Here is a 14,311-nt window from a genome sequence, read left to right as displayed (position 1 = left end):
GGTTCGCTATCAATGTACATAGCAATTTGGTCTTTTTCGGAGTTAGATTGTTCAAAATGCATTCCCATGGATATATATATGTCTGGATATGCTTCAAGTTTATTCTCAAGTTTTGTAGATAGTAAGTTAGATAAGTAGAGTAGAATACAACAGCCAAGAAGAACTGAAGGCAAAAAAAAGGAAAAGAAAAAGGCAAAAGGTATTGGTACATGTCATACAACCCATCAAATAAAATCTCGATACTGTTACAAGCAATATCCCCAAAAACGAAGTCTTTAAACAAGCGACATCAATCACGACAACCGAATAATACCGGCCAATCTCTTCTTTAACCGCCCAAACCAATCCCGGTTTGGCGCCTCCGCAAACTCGCGCACAACATTATCATAGTGGTCGGGATTACTCGCCGGCCGGCGCAGCTTTGGTGATAGAGGATACACGCGCGCGAAGCGGTCATTTAGCAATGCCGTCAGAGCATTGGCGGAGGACTCGGAGATCGCTGGAGTCGACTTGTCTGCAGGCTGGAGGCGGGATTGGATGTAGGATTGGACAGAGACTGAGGATGGGCGGACGGCGTCGGTGGGCCAGGTTTTTAGGAGATATGTTAGGCGGCTTTGGAGGGAGCTTGGGTTGAGGGTCTGGATGGTTGTTAGGACGAGTATTCGAAAGGAAGTGAAGTTTGAATGGTGGGGGTCATGTCGTAAGTGAAAACAGAATAGGGCTTGGAGACTCACTGGTTTAGACATGGTGAATGATTGCAGTGTTGTGTAGTCTACAACGTTGGAGAACGATCGAGGCAAAACGGAAATCCCTGTTAGCCTGATTCTTCAGGCTGGCTCAGCCACTCCATTCCTGTTGCCTTCCAACCAACTCTGACATCTTCTTCATCCCCCTTTACTCTCGTTATCACTTTCTATTCTGACCCACTTCGACTCCTTTTCCTTCTTGTTCTATTCTACGGTCTCTTCCCGCTCAGCTCGCCATGAGCTCGCAGCGCTATTCACGGGTACGCAGCCCCCTCCGCTGATCTCATCTGTCACCCCGGAATCGCCATCCCCCGGATGTGACTCCTCCACACGATACTGACGCTGAATCCTGCAGGTGAACGCCCATGATGAAGAGGAAGGACCGCATTCCTATCCGCTGAACCCTGCGCAATCTGATGCATCGCCGCCTCCCTCGTTCCGTTCCCGGTCTCGATCTTCGTCACCATCGTCCAGGCGCTTATTACACAATGATCCGTTAAATAATGATGACGATCAGACGCTCGCTGATGCCTTTGGCGACGAGGATGAGTCTGATGATGACCATGAGCCTGATGATAGGCAGCGCTTGATGCGTGCGGACCCTGATTTCCGTTCGGCTGATAACGGACAAAGTGCTTCTGCTTCGTCATCGGATTCAAGGGGCGATGCACAGGAACAGGCTCGTTCTGGGATTCTACGGCGGCCTACGATACTACCGACTTTTACGACGCCGTCTTCTGGTGGACAGAGGCAGATCGCTCCGTCTAATGATGGTGTCTTTGCCAACCTTGCAGCCAAGCCCGAGCGGGGTGAGAAGAACGAGGATCTTCCTCCTGTACGTTGGCGATTCATAATCTGTCGTTTTTTAGGTGATCCCTTAACTGATATTATTTATAGTCATACGAAGAAGCTGCGGCTGATGCGACTCCCCCATACTGGGAAACCACCATTGTGGCGCCTGGTATTTCGTCCGATGAAGTCTTCGTGGACGGATTGCCTGTTGGATCTGTCTTCTCATTCGTGTGGAACGCCATGATTTCAATGTCGTTCCAGCTGGTTGGCTTCTTGCTCACCTATCTCTTGCATACCACCCATGCCGCAAAGAACGGCAGCCGAGCGGGTCTCGGTCTCACTCTTGTTCAGTACGGTTTCTACATGAAAGGCGGCAGTGACAGTTCAGGCTCCGAAGGTGGAGGCAATGATTCATACGTTGCTCCGCCTGATCCCAACAGCCACAGCTTCGACCCGAACTCGGTTGGTGAGAGCTCTGGCGGCGATAGCAGTGGCGCGATATCCGGCATCACAACAAGCGAATGGATCTCATATATTCTCATGATTGTTGGATGGTTCATCTTGATCCGCGCGGTCAGCGACTTCCTCCGGGCACGACGTCATGAGCAGCTCGTGCTACAAAGTCCAGATCGCGGTTTGGGCGTACCTATCATTGCGGAAGGCGAACGGTCTGAGACTGTCGTCTAATATATACACGATGCCTTGGTTATTTTCTCATATTGGTGGGCCTGTCGGCGTTACAGCTTGGAGTTCTTTTGCACACCCTCATATTCCCTCCGGATTGCATTCCTTACTTTCTTTTTCTCGAACTACTTTACTTGTGTAGCAATGAAGATACTACCAACATACCCAACAGTAACAGCCCAAAGGCGCGTAGATCAACGTCATTAAACGCAGGCCACGTACTGCGCCACGATAGGCAGCATTCTGTGCCCTTGCGTCCCTTTGTGCCCCAGCTTCAGGCTACAGAAATAGATCCGAAAGCCCCGGGCTCCGCTCACTGCCGAGACCCATTGTTTACCTCAACTCAACTGCAACCTCTCCTCTGCACATATCGGGGGTTGATCGCGGCCTTGCCCGCTATGACTACCGTTCCTCAAGGCCCCATCGAGGCGCGCTCACTGTCATCTGTCACCGCGATCGCATCGAATCCCCCCGCCTACCCACGCAATCCCACCCACGAGAAACACGAACCACTGTCGCTGTACATTGTGCGCGTACCAGGGAGCAAGGGTATGTCAATTCTACCATCCAATCTCTACGGTCTCTTCCCAGCTTTTTCCAGTCTTAAAATCATCTAGCTTATCAAGCTTGAATGAAATATAAGCTAACTGCTGCCTACAGATATCTTCCTTTCGCCTCTCAAACCACCCACCAAATCCAGCGTCTCCGCTGAAGCTATAAACGCCTCCCTCTACTACCTCCATGTCGCAACGCCCGATGACGACACCCTACTACAGGAAGTGGAACAGGAGCGCGAAGAGGAAGCCCAGCTCCGCAAAGAACGTCTCGAAGCAGCAGGGGACGACCCCGCGCAGCGCGGATTCGCTCGGCTGAACAATGTTCGCCGGAAGCCTGTAGCTGGAGAGGGAGGGGGAGTGGGAGCCGATTCCAGTCATGAACTCCCGGCACTGCCACAGGAACCCGCTGCGCCAGCTTTGCCCCCACGGCCGATCCCCGTCCCGCAAGTTTCGGCTGAGAATGTTTCGTTCGCTGGGACTCCAGTTGCTCATGCACACCCTCTGGGATATGGTGGGCCGGAGGGGGCTCCAACAGACTTGGGCGCCGTCCCGCGACGGCCGTTACCTCCTCTCCCTCCTGGTGAAGAGTCGTGGACTAATGCTTCGGCGGGCGAGGAACCGTATAAAAGGTCGAGTAGGTGGAGCGCGTTTGCGGGTCATCTGCAGAATAAGGGATTGGAGCTGCAAAGCAAGGGTTTAGAGCAGTGGAAAGAAAGATATGGGGCGTTGTCGGCTGGCCGTCATAGTCTTGACTCTCCTAGGCCGCAATTGCGACCTCGTTCATCGCATGACCGCACAGGATCCCCGAATCGGAGCCCTGGGCAATCTCCCTCAAGGTTGAGGAATGCTCAGAGACCGCCGTCCAGCAATGCGGGCTTCCATATTACGCTTATTCGGCGAGATCCTACGTCTGGTACGCAGTGGAATGTTGCGACTATCTCGACTCCACGAATGGACCGCAATGCTGTCGATATTGAAATTTCTACTCCGGGATATAACCGCTTCGTGGGTTCTAATGAACCGCTTTCATTGTCCAGCTTGGCTGGCAACCTCCCGCCAGGTTTAGGTCGTCTGTCTAACTCTGCGATTCCCCAAGCCCTGAGTGCCGAAAAACCAAGAGAACAACAACAGCAAACTGGACCTCGCAAGTTCCACCGCCAGCTTTGTGTTTCGAGGCCGTTCGACGACTCAGCCTCTCCGGATTGCAGCAACGGCCATATCCCAGAACCCCCATCAAAGCTGAAGAGCGGCTACTACGTCTTCACTTCGCCTTGGAATGGCACTTGTACCTTCGCAAGCAGTGTCAACGGCCGCAGTCTAAAATGCAAACACATGATCCCGAACCCAGGCGGCTCAATTCAGCCAAACGGCGAAGCGGAACCACCACCCGCCGTGACAGTCGCCGAGCTGCGCTTCAACACCCCATTCCAAGCAGCCAACCTGCACTCGCACGCCCACCATGCTGTCCACAAACCACACCCAAACCACGTCTCACCCTTCACGCAAAGCCAGCAGAGTCCAACTTTCCCACGCTCCAACGATATCAACGACCTACCAACCCCAGCTTCAACGATAGGTCCAGACGGCCTCCCCCAACCCCAATACCAACAATCCTATATCAACACCAACAACACCAACCAAGCGCACAAACGCCCCACCTCTTTCTCAACCCTCCTAAACCCAAACACCTACTCCCGTCCGCGCGCCCACTCAGGTCCAGGCTCAACCCCTTCCTTCCAACCCTCCCCCAACAATCCCAACTCCAACCCGCCAGCAGACCCAAAACAACCCTTCAACCCAACAGCCCTCCTGCGCCGCACATCTCTCCGCGCCCAACGCTTCGCCCGCCAAAGCCACTTCTACGCAAATCCACACGGCCACCCACCCCAATCCGGTCCCGGATCCGGATACCAAGCCCAATCCCGGCACCACCGCAGCACGAGTGCGAGTAGTGGTCAGGATATGGATTTCGATTCTGATGAGGATCGGTTGGATCTCTCGCTTGCGAGGGAGAATGCTGGGGGTGGACTTAGGGGGAAGAGTGCTAAGCTTGGGAAGTTGGTTATTGAGGATGAGGGGATTAAGATGCTTGACCTTGTTGTTGCGGCTTGTATGGCTGTTTGGTGGAGGGGGTATTATTATTAGGTTTTGGGTGCTTCTATCCTAGACGATTGGTTGAGTTCCTGATATTTTGTTTCATTTAGCGTCATCTTGTGGGGTTATATACATCTACTTGGGTCTATAGCATTGATATGATTTTATGATTTATTTCATCTTTTGACTTACTCCATCCCTTTGATTCATCTACATGATTCATTTACACTGATTTTTCTGCTGTTAAACAATCTTTTAAATGACAAAACTACCTGGCTAGACTTGAGATACAGGATAGGGAAATCATACGCCAAACCAATAAACCATCCCGCATTGTATAAATGAGTCAAAGACGGAGCACCAACCAAACCACACATAGATAGGAGAAGAAAGAGAAAGTGAAATTGAAACTTGAGAAAAAAAAACATGCAATCATCCCAGTCTTTTTCTCTTAGGTATCTCTTGGCTAAAATTAGATCAACATGCAGGGCAAGACACACAAGACAAGATCGCCGAACAAGCATCAAGAAGAGAAGGACTCTCGAAAGAAGACAAAAAGTCCCAACTAAATCAGTGGTGCACGTCCATGCCGCGCTGCAGCGATGACTCCAGGTCATTAGGGTTGTAACCACCGCCAGCGGTAGCCTCCTGCGGCCTGGGATCCTCAGTCTTCCAGGATCCCTGCTGGTTTTCCGGGATGGGGACGTTAGTCTGCTGGGCGATCTGCTGCTGCTGGGCAGCGTGGGCCTGCGATTGCTGGCGCACGGTAGCACGGAAGCGAACGACCTCGTCGAGGATCATCTTGCGCATCTCCGGGACCTCTTCGACGACCTCGAAGTGGAAGTCGAAGGTTGTTGGGCAGTTGGGCTCGTCTGAGGCGTCATGCCAGATGTGTAGGTAGGGGTGCTCGAGGGCTTCCTCGACTGAGATACGGGACGATGGGTCAAAGGCGAGCATGCGGTCCAGCAGGTCCAGGGCATCTGGGTTGGCTTGGGGGAAGAGCTGCTTAAAGGGGACCTTGGGCATGAAGGGCAGGTTGCGCACGTACTCCTGGGCGCGGGGTGAGCCGATCCGCGCCAGAGTCTCTTCGTTTGGTGTGCCCAAGTAGTGGAGGATCTGGTTCAGCTGGTCGACGTAGTCGCGGCCCTTGAAGAAGGGACGGCCGCCGAGGAGCTCGGCGAGGATACAGCCGACGGACCAGACGTCAACTGTATAGATTTGTTAGCGTTCTCCGGGGGTGGCAAATTAGTGGGGCATTGATACGTACTAGCTTTGGTGTAGCTCTGGAAGCTCAACATGATCTCCGGGGCACGGTACCATCTTGTTGCGACGTACTCGGTCATGTAGCCTGCGTTCTCCTCCGGGTCGATCGAGAAACCACGGGCCAGACCAAAGTCACAGATCTTAAGCTCGCAGTCCGCATTAACCAACAAGTTACCGGGCTTCAAATCACGGTGCAGCACGTTAGCCGAGTGGATATACTTGAGACCGCAAAGGATCTGGTAGATGAAGGACTGGAAGTGGGCATCGGTCAACGGCTGACCGGACCGGATAATAGCAGCCAAGTCACATTCCATCAACTCTGCAGATTGTCAGTCCAGCTGTCAGAACAGAAGTTGAAGATCACCTACCCTCATACAGATATGTCTCGTTGAAGTTGTCCGGTCGGGGAATGTCCATATCGTAGAGGCATGTGATCTGGCTGGGTTAGCGAGGAACTCGGAGGACTCGATGGGAACTCGACGAGGGACGAATTACGACGTACGTTGCGGTGGCCGCGGAAGTGCTGGAGCAGCTTGATCTCTCTCAGGGCACGCTTGGCCAAGATCTTCTTGCTGAAGACATTGGTCACCTTCTTCACGGCGACACCTTCGCCGGTCTGGATGTTGGTAGCCGCGCTTCATTCCACCATCAGCACTGCGTCCAACAAGTATCGTCGCTGGAATCAAGACCTACCATACGATACCGTAGGCACCCTGGCCGAGCTCCTTCGTCACATTGTATTGTTCGTTCACGATAAAGTCTTGGTTGAAAACCTTGAAGACCTTGCGACCTTGTAAATCAGACATGGCGAGTTGTCGCGTCGTAGAGTCGTAGAGAGAGGGAAGGCAAAGCAAGCGAGGGAAATGGAAATAACGAGGGTCCAGGAATCTTAAAGAGCAAAAAGAGAGAAGTTGAAGGGAGAAGGAAAAGGGTGAAGGGTGGAGGGTGAAGGGCAAGTGTGATGAGATTCAGCCCCGCCCCGCGGGTGATCCACGCGAAAGTGTTAGTCCACTATCGCTTTGATTGCTTCTGCTTTGAATTTGATCTTCCAAAGAACTTCTTGAGAACTGAAAGACCTACTAACACTTGGAATTCTTGAATTTTCAAAGATTGATTGATTGTGAAACGTGGAAAATAGAGGACATTTCTTTGTATGTTATTTCCATACTACATACTACATGCCAGTATCCAAGTATCTGCATATAGCCTCGAGCTTAACAAAGAGACTCGCAAGAATAAAAAAGAAAGAGCGTGGCTGAAACCTGTGAGTGTTTCAGCGAAGTGGGGTGTCCTTATTTATGTATTGCAGGTGTTTAAGATGTATTGAATTGATGTGAGCTGGAGTGTATTCTGTTATTCTAAGTAGAGGAATATGACAGACAGTCTGGATCACATCTCCCCATATAGATCTCTCACCGTCTTTCCTACCGCCTTATAACAGTACTAACTACTCTCCACTACACTAGTAGGGCGTAAACCTCCGCTTAATCCTTATAAAGATCAAATTATGTTTCTCTTTCAAAGCGATAGGTCTACCATTGTATTAAGTTATAAGTTATAGTACGATAACAAGACGCCTTTAACAATAGGGAATCCATAAACGAGCACCCGGTATTTATTGTCCTTGTTACTTCGGCGGGCAAGTCTTAAATCTGTCCCCCTTCCCGGGGGACGGGCCCCCGTGGCTTCTTGTAGATAAGTTAGTCGGCCGTCCGACCAAGCTATATAACGATATTTATAACCACGAGACCAGCAAGCTATCCGAGTAGGTAAGGACTAACAATTCTCCTTTCTTCTTACTCCCTTCCATTCCCTTACACCGTAAGCAAAAAAAATTTGCACATTTACGTAGTGCCCAGGATTTAGTAGCCTTTATAGTAAAATAAGCAAGTCGACCGTATTGGGTTTGTATAGGGCTGGCAGTATTAGTAATAAATATGCGGCAGAATTTGATGACAGACTGCCGTACAGGAGTTGTTTTGTGTCCTCTTCGGATCATCTATACGTCCGAGTCATTTGTGATCCATGCCTTTAGCGACGTCGACAGTGTCATATGTCATATTGCCCTTGCTGTGCACCGTTAAGATGCCAGTATTGCTAGTAAAAAAGCCGGAGTGAATGTGAAGGCTCGACAGGAAAATCAGATCTCCCTACAGGGGTTCCAAGTGAAATTAAGGTCCCTGAATGATACGAAGATCCGATCGATACATCTATGCAATGCTTCTATACGTTGATCCTTCAATTGTGCAATACGCGGAGTTCAGAGCAGAATAAACGCAATGCTTCATTTCAATTTTCGTGAATCGGTAACGCATCTCGAACCAGGGCATTCTCCAACGGACAGGGCACTCTCAAACCGCCATCCCTTGCTCACTGATTCAACTTTGCCCGCGGCTTGTCCAGAGGCACCGGGGCATCATGATATTCCTTCTTAAGCAGCACAACCAATTACCAGAATATGTCAGAACCAGATTGTGACTGCGGACGTACAAATTCTCAGTCTGAAGTTTCCAGAGCCAGGAAGCAATCATTCGAAAGAAAGGATGTATTGGTAGACATGGACTTATGCGCAAGGAACGAGACAATCTCATGAGGAACCGTCTGACGAAAGCCTTGCCTTTTTGTTTGAACTGAACGAAGGGAAGAACTCTTCCAGTGGTCGCTGCCTCTTCCCCGAGCCGGGCATCTTGATTAACGAGCTTCGCCAGTAAACCCGCTCGTGGGGGGGTTTACAAAGGTCGTTGAATACCTGCGCTATCAGCGCTAATTGCTGGGCGTCCACCAGTGCATGGTGGTTGCGCCCCGAGAGAGGATGGTTTTCTCCAAAAAGCAGCAGAAACACCGCAGATAAGGATAAGGGAAAGCGCCCGCCTCGGAAGCAGGTGGGACCAAGCACCCTCTTCACGTTATCACGGAACTCTTGGAGAAGCAAACAGAGATTCTCATCCCCGGGGAGAACATCGTGAAAGCCTTCTTCCTGCAGCCAGTCTCTCAAATAAGACAGGTCGAAGCCCCAATCCGCCCAAGACAGGAAAATGGTTTTGTTGGAAATCCCGATTTCTTGGAGTTTTCTGACGATCTCCTTTGCATTAAGGGACCCATTTTGGGTTGAAAGGCGTCTGACGTTCCTTTCATGGTTCATTAGCGGCCAACTTGCCGGTGTAGGGAGGCGCGATGAAGAAGGCGCGATGATTCCCTCACTATATCTAGTGAGACAATCGAGTACTCCCTTCCCTTGGAGATCAGCGAGGCCAATTTGGAGCACCTCCCGGGAACGCACACCAAATTCCAGGTCGATATTCACTACCTCGGAAGCCGGGATATTGCCGTTTGATTCCATCCCCTTGATGATTTTGGCCATGAAATCTGTCTTGGGGTGCCACTGCTTGGAGGTCGCTTTCTCGAACAAACTCAGAAGCTCGGTCCTTGCAGTTTTGTCCTCGCCGAGGAGGTCTGGCGTCCACTTAAGAAAGTGGTCGTGGCAAAATTTTGTGCCCTCCCACACAGATTTGAAGCAGCTCTTATTGCTGCACGTTGTCTGACCAGCATCTGCTTCCAGAACACGAGACATTAGAAAATTGTTGAAGTTGTACCGCGCATTGCAGGGTGCGCAGCGGCAGCTGAGCCCAATACGCTGCCCCGAACGCTCATTCCTTTTCCAAAGAACGCCTGTCTCGAGCGAGATTATCTCGCTGTTTGGGCACACCTGCGTACCAAGCACTAGTCCGTCAAGGACCCTTCCCGGCCCTGGGCACTTAAGGCCGATGCTGTGTAGGCATTCAGGCCGAGCAGCTAATTTATGGGAATTAGCAACGGGGTATAAGGCAGCAATTTGTAGGTCTTACCTTTTCTGAGACTGCTTTGGTCCTTTGGCGGACTGGTCAGCCACGCAGCTGCCGACTCCGTAGTGGGTTCAACAACCTCAGGGTTCTCTTCAACTCCGTCGTCCTCGGATTCAATCCCCCAATCTTCTCCGTCTCCGTCTTCATCCTCAGAGTTCTCTTGAACTCCGTCGTCCTCGGACTCAATCCCCCAATCTTCTCCGTCTCCGTCTTCATCCTCAGAGTTCTCGATTTCATCGTCCTCGGCTTCAATATTCCTATCACAAAGCGCAATCGAGATCTGTTGTTCCCATTAACGATGATCACTCATTTGTTCTTTCATTGTTACGTACCTCCAAAGGTTTGTGTTCCCCCTCTTGAAAGTGTCCTTGTTCAACATGCATCTTGTAATGGACTGAGGCGTTTGTTCGGGTCTGCTTCCTACCCTGTATATGAACAAGGCATCGATCGTACTGGCATGACCACCCACCCTCATGCTTGTATGCGTGTGTTCGGGCCTTGGATCGGGACGAGAACATTTCGTCACAACCCAATATCTCAGCGTACTTACAGTGCCAACGAGCCCTCATATGGATAGCCAAGTAGTGCTCTTTTATCCCACTAATGTCCAAGCCCGTTGTGCGACAACCTGAGCTTGGGCATGTCCACCCGCCGTTCAGAAAAGACGGCCCTGGGAGCTTGTCCCATCCAGGTATCATTTTCCCGTCCACGTCTCTGAGGGGAATATGTGGCGATGTCTTGGGCCACGGCGCAATAAATGTCTCCTCTGGCTCAACTTTGCCATGTTTGTTCCTAGCATGGCTATTCGCACTGCCTCGGTAAGAGAACGTTTTACAGCAGTTTTCCTCCTGCGCGCGTGGACAGGGATATCTGACTCCATCATGCGCACTCTTAGCGTGCTCCTTTGCATAATCTGTCGATGAAAACGTCTTGTCACAGTGGACCTCCTCTGCGCGTGGACAGGGGTATTTAACTCCATCGTGTACACTCTCAGCATGGCTCTCTGCTATTCGTTGCGTGGCGAACGTTTTATCACAATGATGCTCCTCTGCGCGTGGGCAAGGAAATCCTTCCGACCTTTTCGGGGAGCTGTGAGGGCCCTTATTATCATGGATATTCACTGCGTGTTTCCTGGCAGTCTCGTAGGAAGCGAATTCCACAGTACACCCCTCCTCTTCTGCGCGTGGACAGGGCCATTTCTCTTGAGCGTGCACCCTGTCAGCATGCTCCTTTGCACGTCGTTGCGAGGAGAACGTCTTGTCGCAATTAAGGTGCTCTGCACGTGGGCAGGGCCATTCCACTTGAGCATGCACGGTCTTAGCATGCCCGTGTGCACTTTGTTGCGAGGAAAAAGTCTTGTCGCAATGGAGCTCTTCTGCGCGTGGGCAGGGCCATTTGACTTTGGATGGGTTGTGCATATCCTCAACATGCCTATTTGCAGCAGCTGCCGAAGCAAACATCTTATCACAATGAAACTCGTCTGCTAAGGGACAGGGGTATTTGACTCCATCGTGTACCCTCTTAGCATGCTCCTTTGCATTACTTGGGGTAGTAAACGTCTTGTCGCAATGAAGATCGTCTGCCCGCGGGCAGGGCCAATCCACTCCATCGTGCGCGTTCTCAGAATGCTGCTTTGCACTTTGTTCTGTGGAAAACGTCTTGTCACAATTAAGCTCGTCTGCTCTTGGACAGGGGTATTCGACTCCATCATGCGCGCTCTTAGCGTGCTGCTTTGCATAATCTGTCGACGAAAACGTCTTGTCACAGTGGACCTCCTCTGCGCGTGGACAGGGGTATTTAACTCCATCGTGCACACGCTTAGCATGCCTCTTTGCAGTACTTAACGAGGAGAACATTATGTTGCAATGAAACTCGTTTGCGCGTGGACAGGGGTATTTAACTCCATCGTGCACACTCTCAGCATGGCTGTTTGCATGTTGTTGGGAGGAGAACGTCTTCTCGCAATAAAGCTCCTCTGCGCGAGGGCATGGGAAGCGCTGTTGCTCCATTGGTATGTTGATGTAAGTGGTTGGGGGAGATGAAGGTGTCGAGTCAGCAGAGCGAGCAGCAGGATAACGCCTATGAGGCCCAAATTGGATGGAAGAGCAAGAACGGAATACATGGAGCTATCCACTGATCTAGGAACGCGCGCCGAGAGAGAAAGAGACAGATGGGAAGAGAAGATGGGAAGAGAAGATGGGAAGAGAAGATGGGAAGAGAAGATGGGAAGAGAAGATGGGAAGAGAAGATGGGAAGAGAAGATGGGAAGAGACAGATGGGAAGAGAAGATGGGAAGAGACAGATGGGAAGTGACAAGAACATGCTGTGGAGATGAACAACCCTACAGACACAAGACCGCGGTATCCAAGATCCCCATCTCAACAGAAGGTGTGATAAACCAGGCAATACAAAAGTTATTCCGGTTGACTGAAGCCAGAACATGCAAAGAGGATCATTACGGACTACAACTAATGGAGCTAGACGCCGCCAGACTCCTTACGAAGAACAGAAATGACGAAGAGACGCTAAGCGATGCTATAACTGCAGAAAACCAGGACACTTTGCGAAGGAAGACCGCAGCTCTCGGCAAACCCAACAGCTGACACTCAACCGCGAGGCCATGACACTGTGAAAGTCGAGAATCTACACAACAACCTATCTTCACTTAACAACCTTGATAGATGGAGGGGTGGGACGTACAGAAGCCATCGACACCTCGTCCACCTAACGTGCAGGAGCTGATAGCACCTAGTCCACCTGAAACCAATGCCACTTGGACTGAGAAAGGGGAACCAGTGAAACGAGATCGGAGCTATGTACAAACTGCGATAGAAAAGGCTAGCTAGGGTGAAGTGATATACCCCTAAGTGACTAACGAACAGGATAAAAAGCAACGACATTGAGTGCTATCCAAGTTTCGATATTGCAGCAATACTAATCAAAACCGAAATTAGGTCGCAACGAACAGAGTGGTTCTCTCTCTGGGTTGACCCGTGTACGTAGATTCTGTCAAGATGATGCGCACCTCCTAGTTGCGGCTCTCACCAAATTATGTCTGAAGTGGAGGGTCTGTTCGATTTCTTGCAGTCTATCTATGGGCTGTTTGGCTTCTTCACCTTCAAGTTGAAACTGTCCACCCGCCCCGAGAAGTATATGGGCTCGTTGGAGACCTGGAACCAAGCCGAGGAGCAGCTCAAGAAGGCCTTGACCAAATTCAAGGGTAATGATTGGGTCATTGACGAGGGTGATGGTGCCTTCTACGGCCCAAAAATAGACATCACCATCGCTGACGCGCTGAGGAGAAATCACCAATGTGCATTCAGCTGGACTATCAAGCTCCGCTGAACTTCAAACTGGAGTATCAGACCAACGAAAAGCGGGAGAAGAACACCGAGGAGGACGCGAAGGAAGGCGAGACATAATAATAGATTCCTAGAAATTGAATGGGAAGAGATTGAGAGATAAGGATGGACCTAACACGATTCCTAGAATAGTTTCATAGACTCCTGGGGACTAGTGGAGGAATCCCAAAACGCGAAAAGCGGGTACCTAGGAACTAACTTATAGTGTTCCTAGAAGGACGTACCAAAGTCCTGGAAACCATTCAGTGCTCATAGCAAGGTATAAGGAACCTCCCAGGAACAGCGAAGATACCTATAAGGGTCCCACGTATACATAAAAGTAGACAGCGTCTTCAAGATGAATGATCAATAGTAAAAAGAGCTATAGTGGACTTAAGATACAAGACGTAGCGTGAGGGAGCAAAATAAGAGTAGCCTCCTCGTGTTCAGGGAAACTCAGATATACAACATATAGGTACCGCCTATCGTTTATCTTCCTCTCATCGTGTCAACTGGTACGCTTCATATGTCCCCATGAAAAAGTGGTAGTAGAATGGTTAAAGAAACCTGAGGAACCAGAGGATGGCACCTATCCTTATCTGTATATATACATAAGGTCATCGCTGTATTCAACCCCCGAAAGGGTTTTAAAGCTTTCTTTCTATAAAGTCAAATTTAGAAAGTCTGATACTTGTAATATATTGGCTGATATACGAAGGCGGTGAAGGTGGTGGATTCTGATTGGCCGGTTGGAGACTCGTTTTACATGTCAAACCAACGAATTGATCTGACCATTGGAAGTGTCAAGAACTTTTGCATTGTATTCTGTAAAAAAAAAAGGAATTTGTTGGGCGAATTCTTCTTAGTAATCTTACGTTAAATACGCAATATTACCCAATATATTCGGATCATATATCGGGCCTTCAAACCTTGCAGTATTCATGCCTACAGCACATTAGCTTCGAGCCTCTCCTTCTTTTCTTCTTCACTCC

General features: G+C 50.2%; 6 protein-coding genes across 6 annotated transcripts; 3 read left to right on the top strand and 3 right to left on the bottom strand.

Moving 5' to 3' along the window:
* Positions 1-293: 293 nt before the first annotated feature.
* PENARI_c004G10289 (ubiquinol-cytochrome c reductase complex assembly factor 2) lies at positions 294-746 on the bottom strand (the record flags this gene model as incomplete). The annotated part of the gene is made up of 2 exons (XM_022629388.1): positions 294-638; positions 735-746. The coding sequence occupies 2 exons, from the start codon at positions 744-746 to the stop codon at positions 294-296; spliced, it is 357 nt and encodes a 118-aa protein (XP_022490663.1).
* A 236-nt stretch (positions 747-982) lies between these two features.
* Positions 983-2,225, top strand: PENARI_c004G09715 (metal homeostatis BSD2 family protein; the record flags this gene model as incomplete). Its single annotated transcript, XM_022629359.1, has 3 exons — positions 983-1,006; positions 1,102-1,581; positions 1,644-2,225. The coding sequence occupies 3 exons, from the start codon at positions 983-985 to the stop codon at positions 2,223-2,225; spliced, it is 1,086 nt and encodes a 361-aa protein (XP_022490914.1).
* Positions 2,226-2,620: 395 nt separating this feature from the next.
* On the top strand, positions 2,621-4,924 carry PENARI_c004G03758 (uncharacterized protein; the record flags this gene model as incomplete). The annotated part of the gene is made up of 2 exons (XM_022629049.1): positions 2,621-2,771; positions 2,883-4,924. The coding sequence occupies 2 exons, from the start codon at positions 2,621-2,623 to the stop codon at positions 4,922-4,924; spliced, it is 2,193 nt and encodes a 730-aa protein (XP_022490970.1).
* A 519-nt stretch (positions 4,925-5,443) lies between these two features.
* mpkA (mitogen-activated serine/threonine-protein kinase SLT2) lies at positions 5,444-6,942 on the bottom strand (the record flags this gene model as incomplete). Its single annotated transcript, XM_022629251.1, has 5 exons — positions 5,444-6,081; positions 6,141-6,455; positions 6,505-6,571; positions 6,639-6,771; positions 6,830-6,942. The coding sequence occupies 5 exons, from the start codon at positions 6,940-6,942 to the stop codon at positions 5,444-5,446; spliced, it is 1,266 nt and encodes a 421-aa protein (XP_022490817.1).
* A 1,781-nt stretch (positions 6,943-8,723) lies between these two features.
* Positions 8,724-10,361, bottom strand: PENARI_c004G02300 (uncharacterized protein; the record flags this gene model as incomplete). Its single annotated transcript, XM_022628975.1, has 3 exons — positions 8,724-9,928; positions 9,982-10,258; positions 10,311-10,361. 3 exons carry the CDS (start codon positions 10,359-10,361, stop codon positions 8,724-8,726), a joined length of 1,533 nt encoding a protein of 510 aa, XP_022491185.1.
* A 2,668-nt stretch (positions 10,362-13,029) lies between these two features.
* PENARI_c004G10713 (uncharacterized protein) lies at positions 13,030-13,480 on the top strand (the record flags this gene model as incomplete). Its single annotated transcript, XM_022629413.1, has 2 exons — positions 13,030-13,291; positions 13,473-13,480. 2 exons carry the CDS (start codon positions 13,030-13,032, stop codon positions 13,478-13,480), a joined length of 270 nt encoding a protein of 89 aa, XP_022491160.1.
* Between the last annotated feature and the right edge of the window lie 831 nt (positions 13,481-14,311).

The sequence above is a fragment of the Penicillium arizonense genome (assembly GCF_001773325.1).
Source record: "Penicillium arizonense strain CBS 141311 chromosome Unknown PENARI_contig004, whole genome shotgun sequence".
Taxonomy (NCBI): domain Eukaryota; kingdom Fungi; phylum Ascomycota; class Eurotiomycetes; order Eurotiales; family Aspergillaceae; genus Penicillium; species Penicillium arizonense.
Note: the sequence above shows the minus strand (reverse complement) of the source record. Positions and strands in the feature narration are given on the sequence as shown.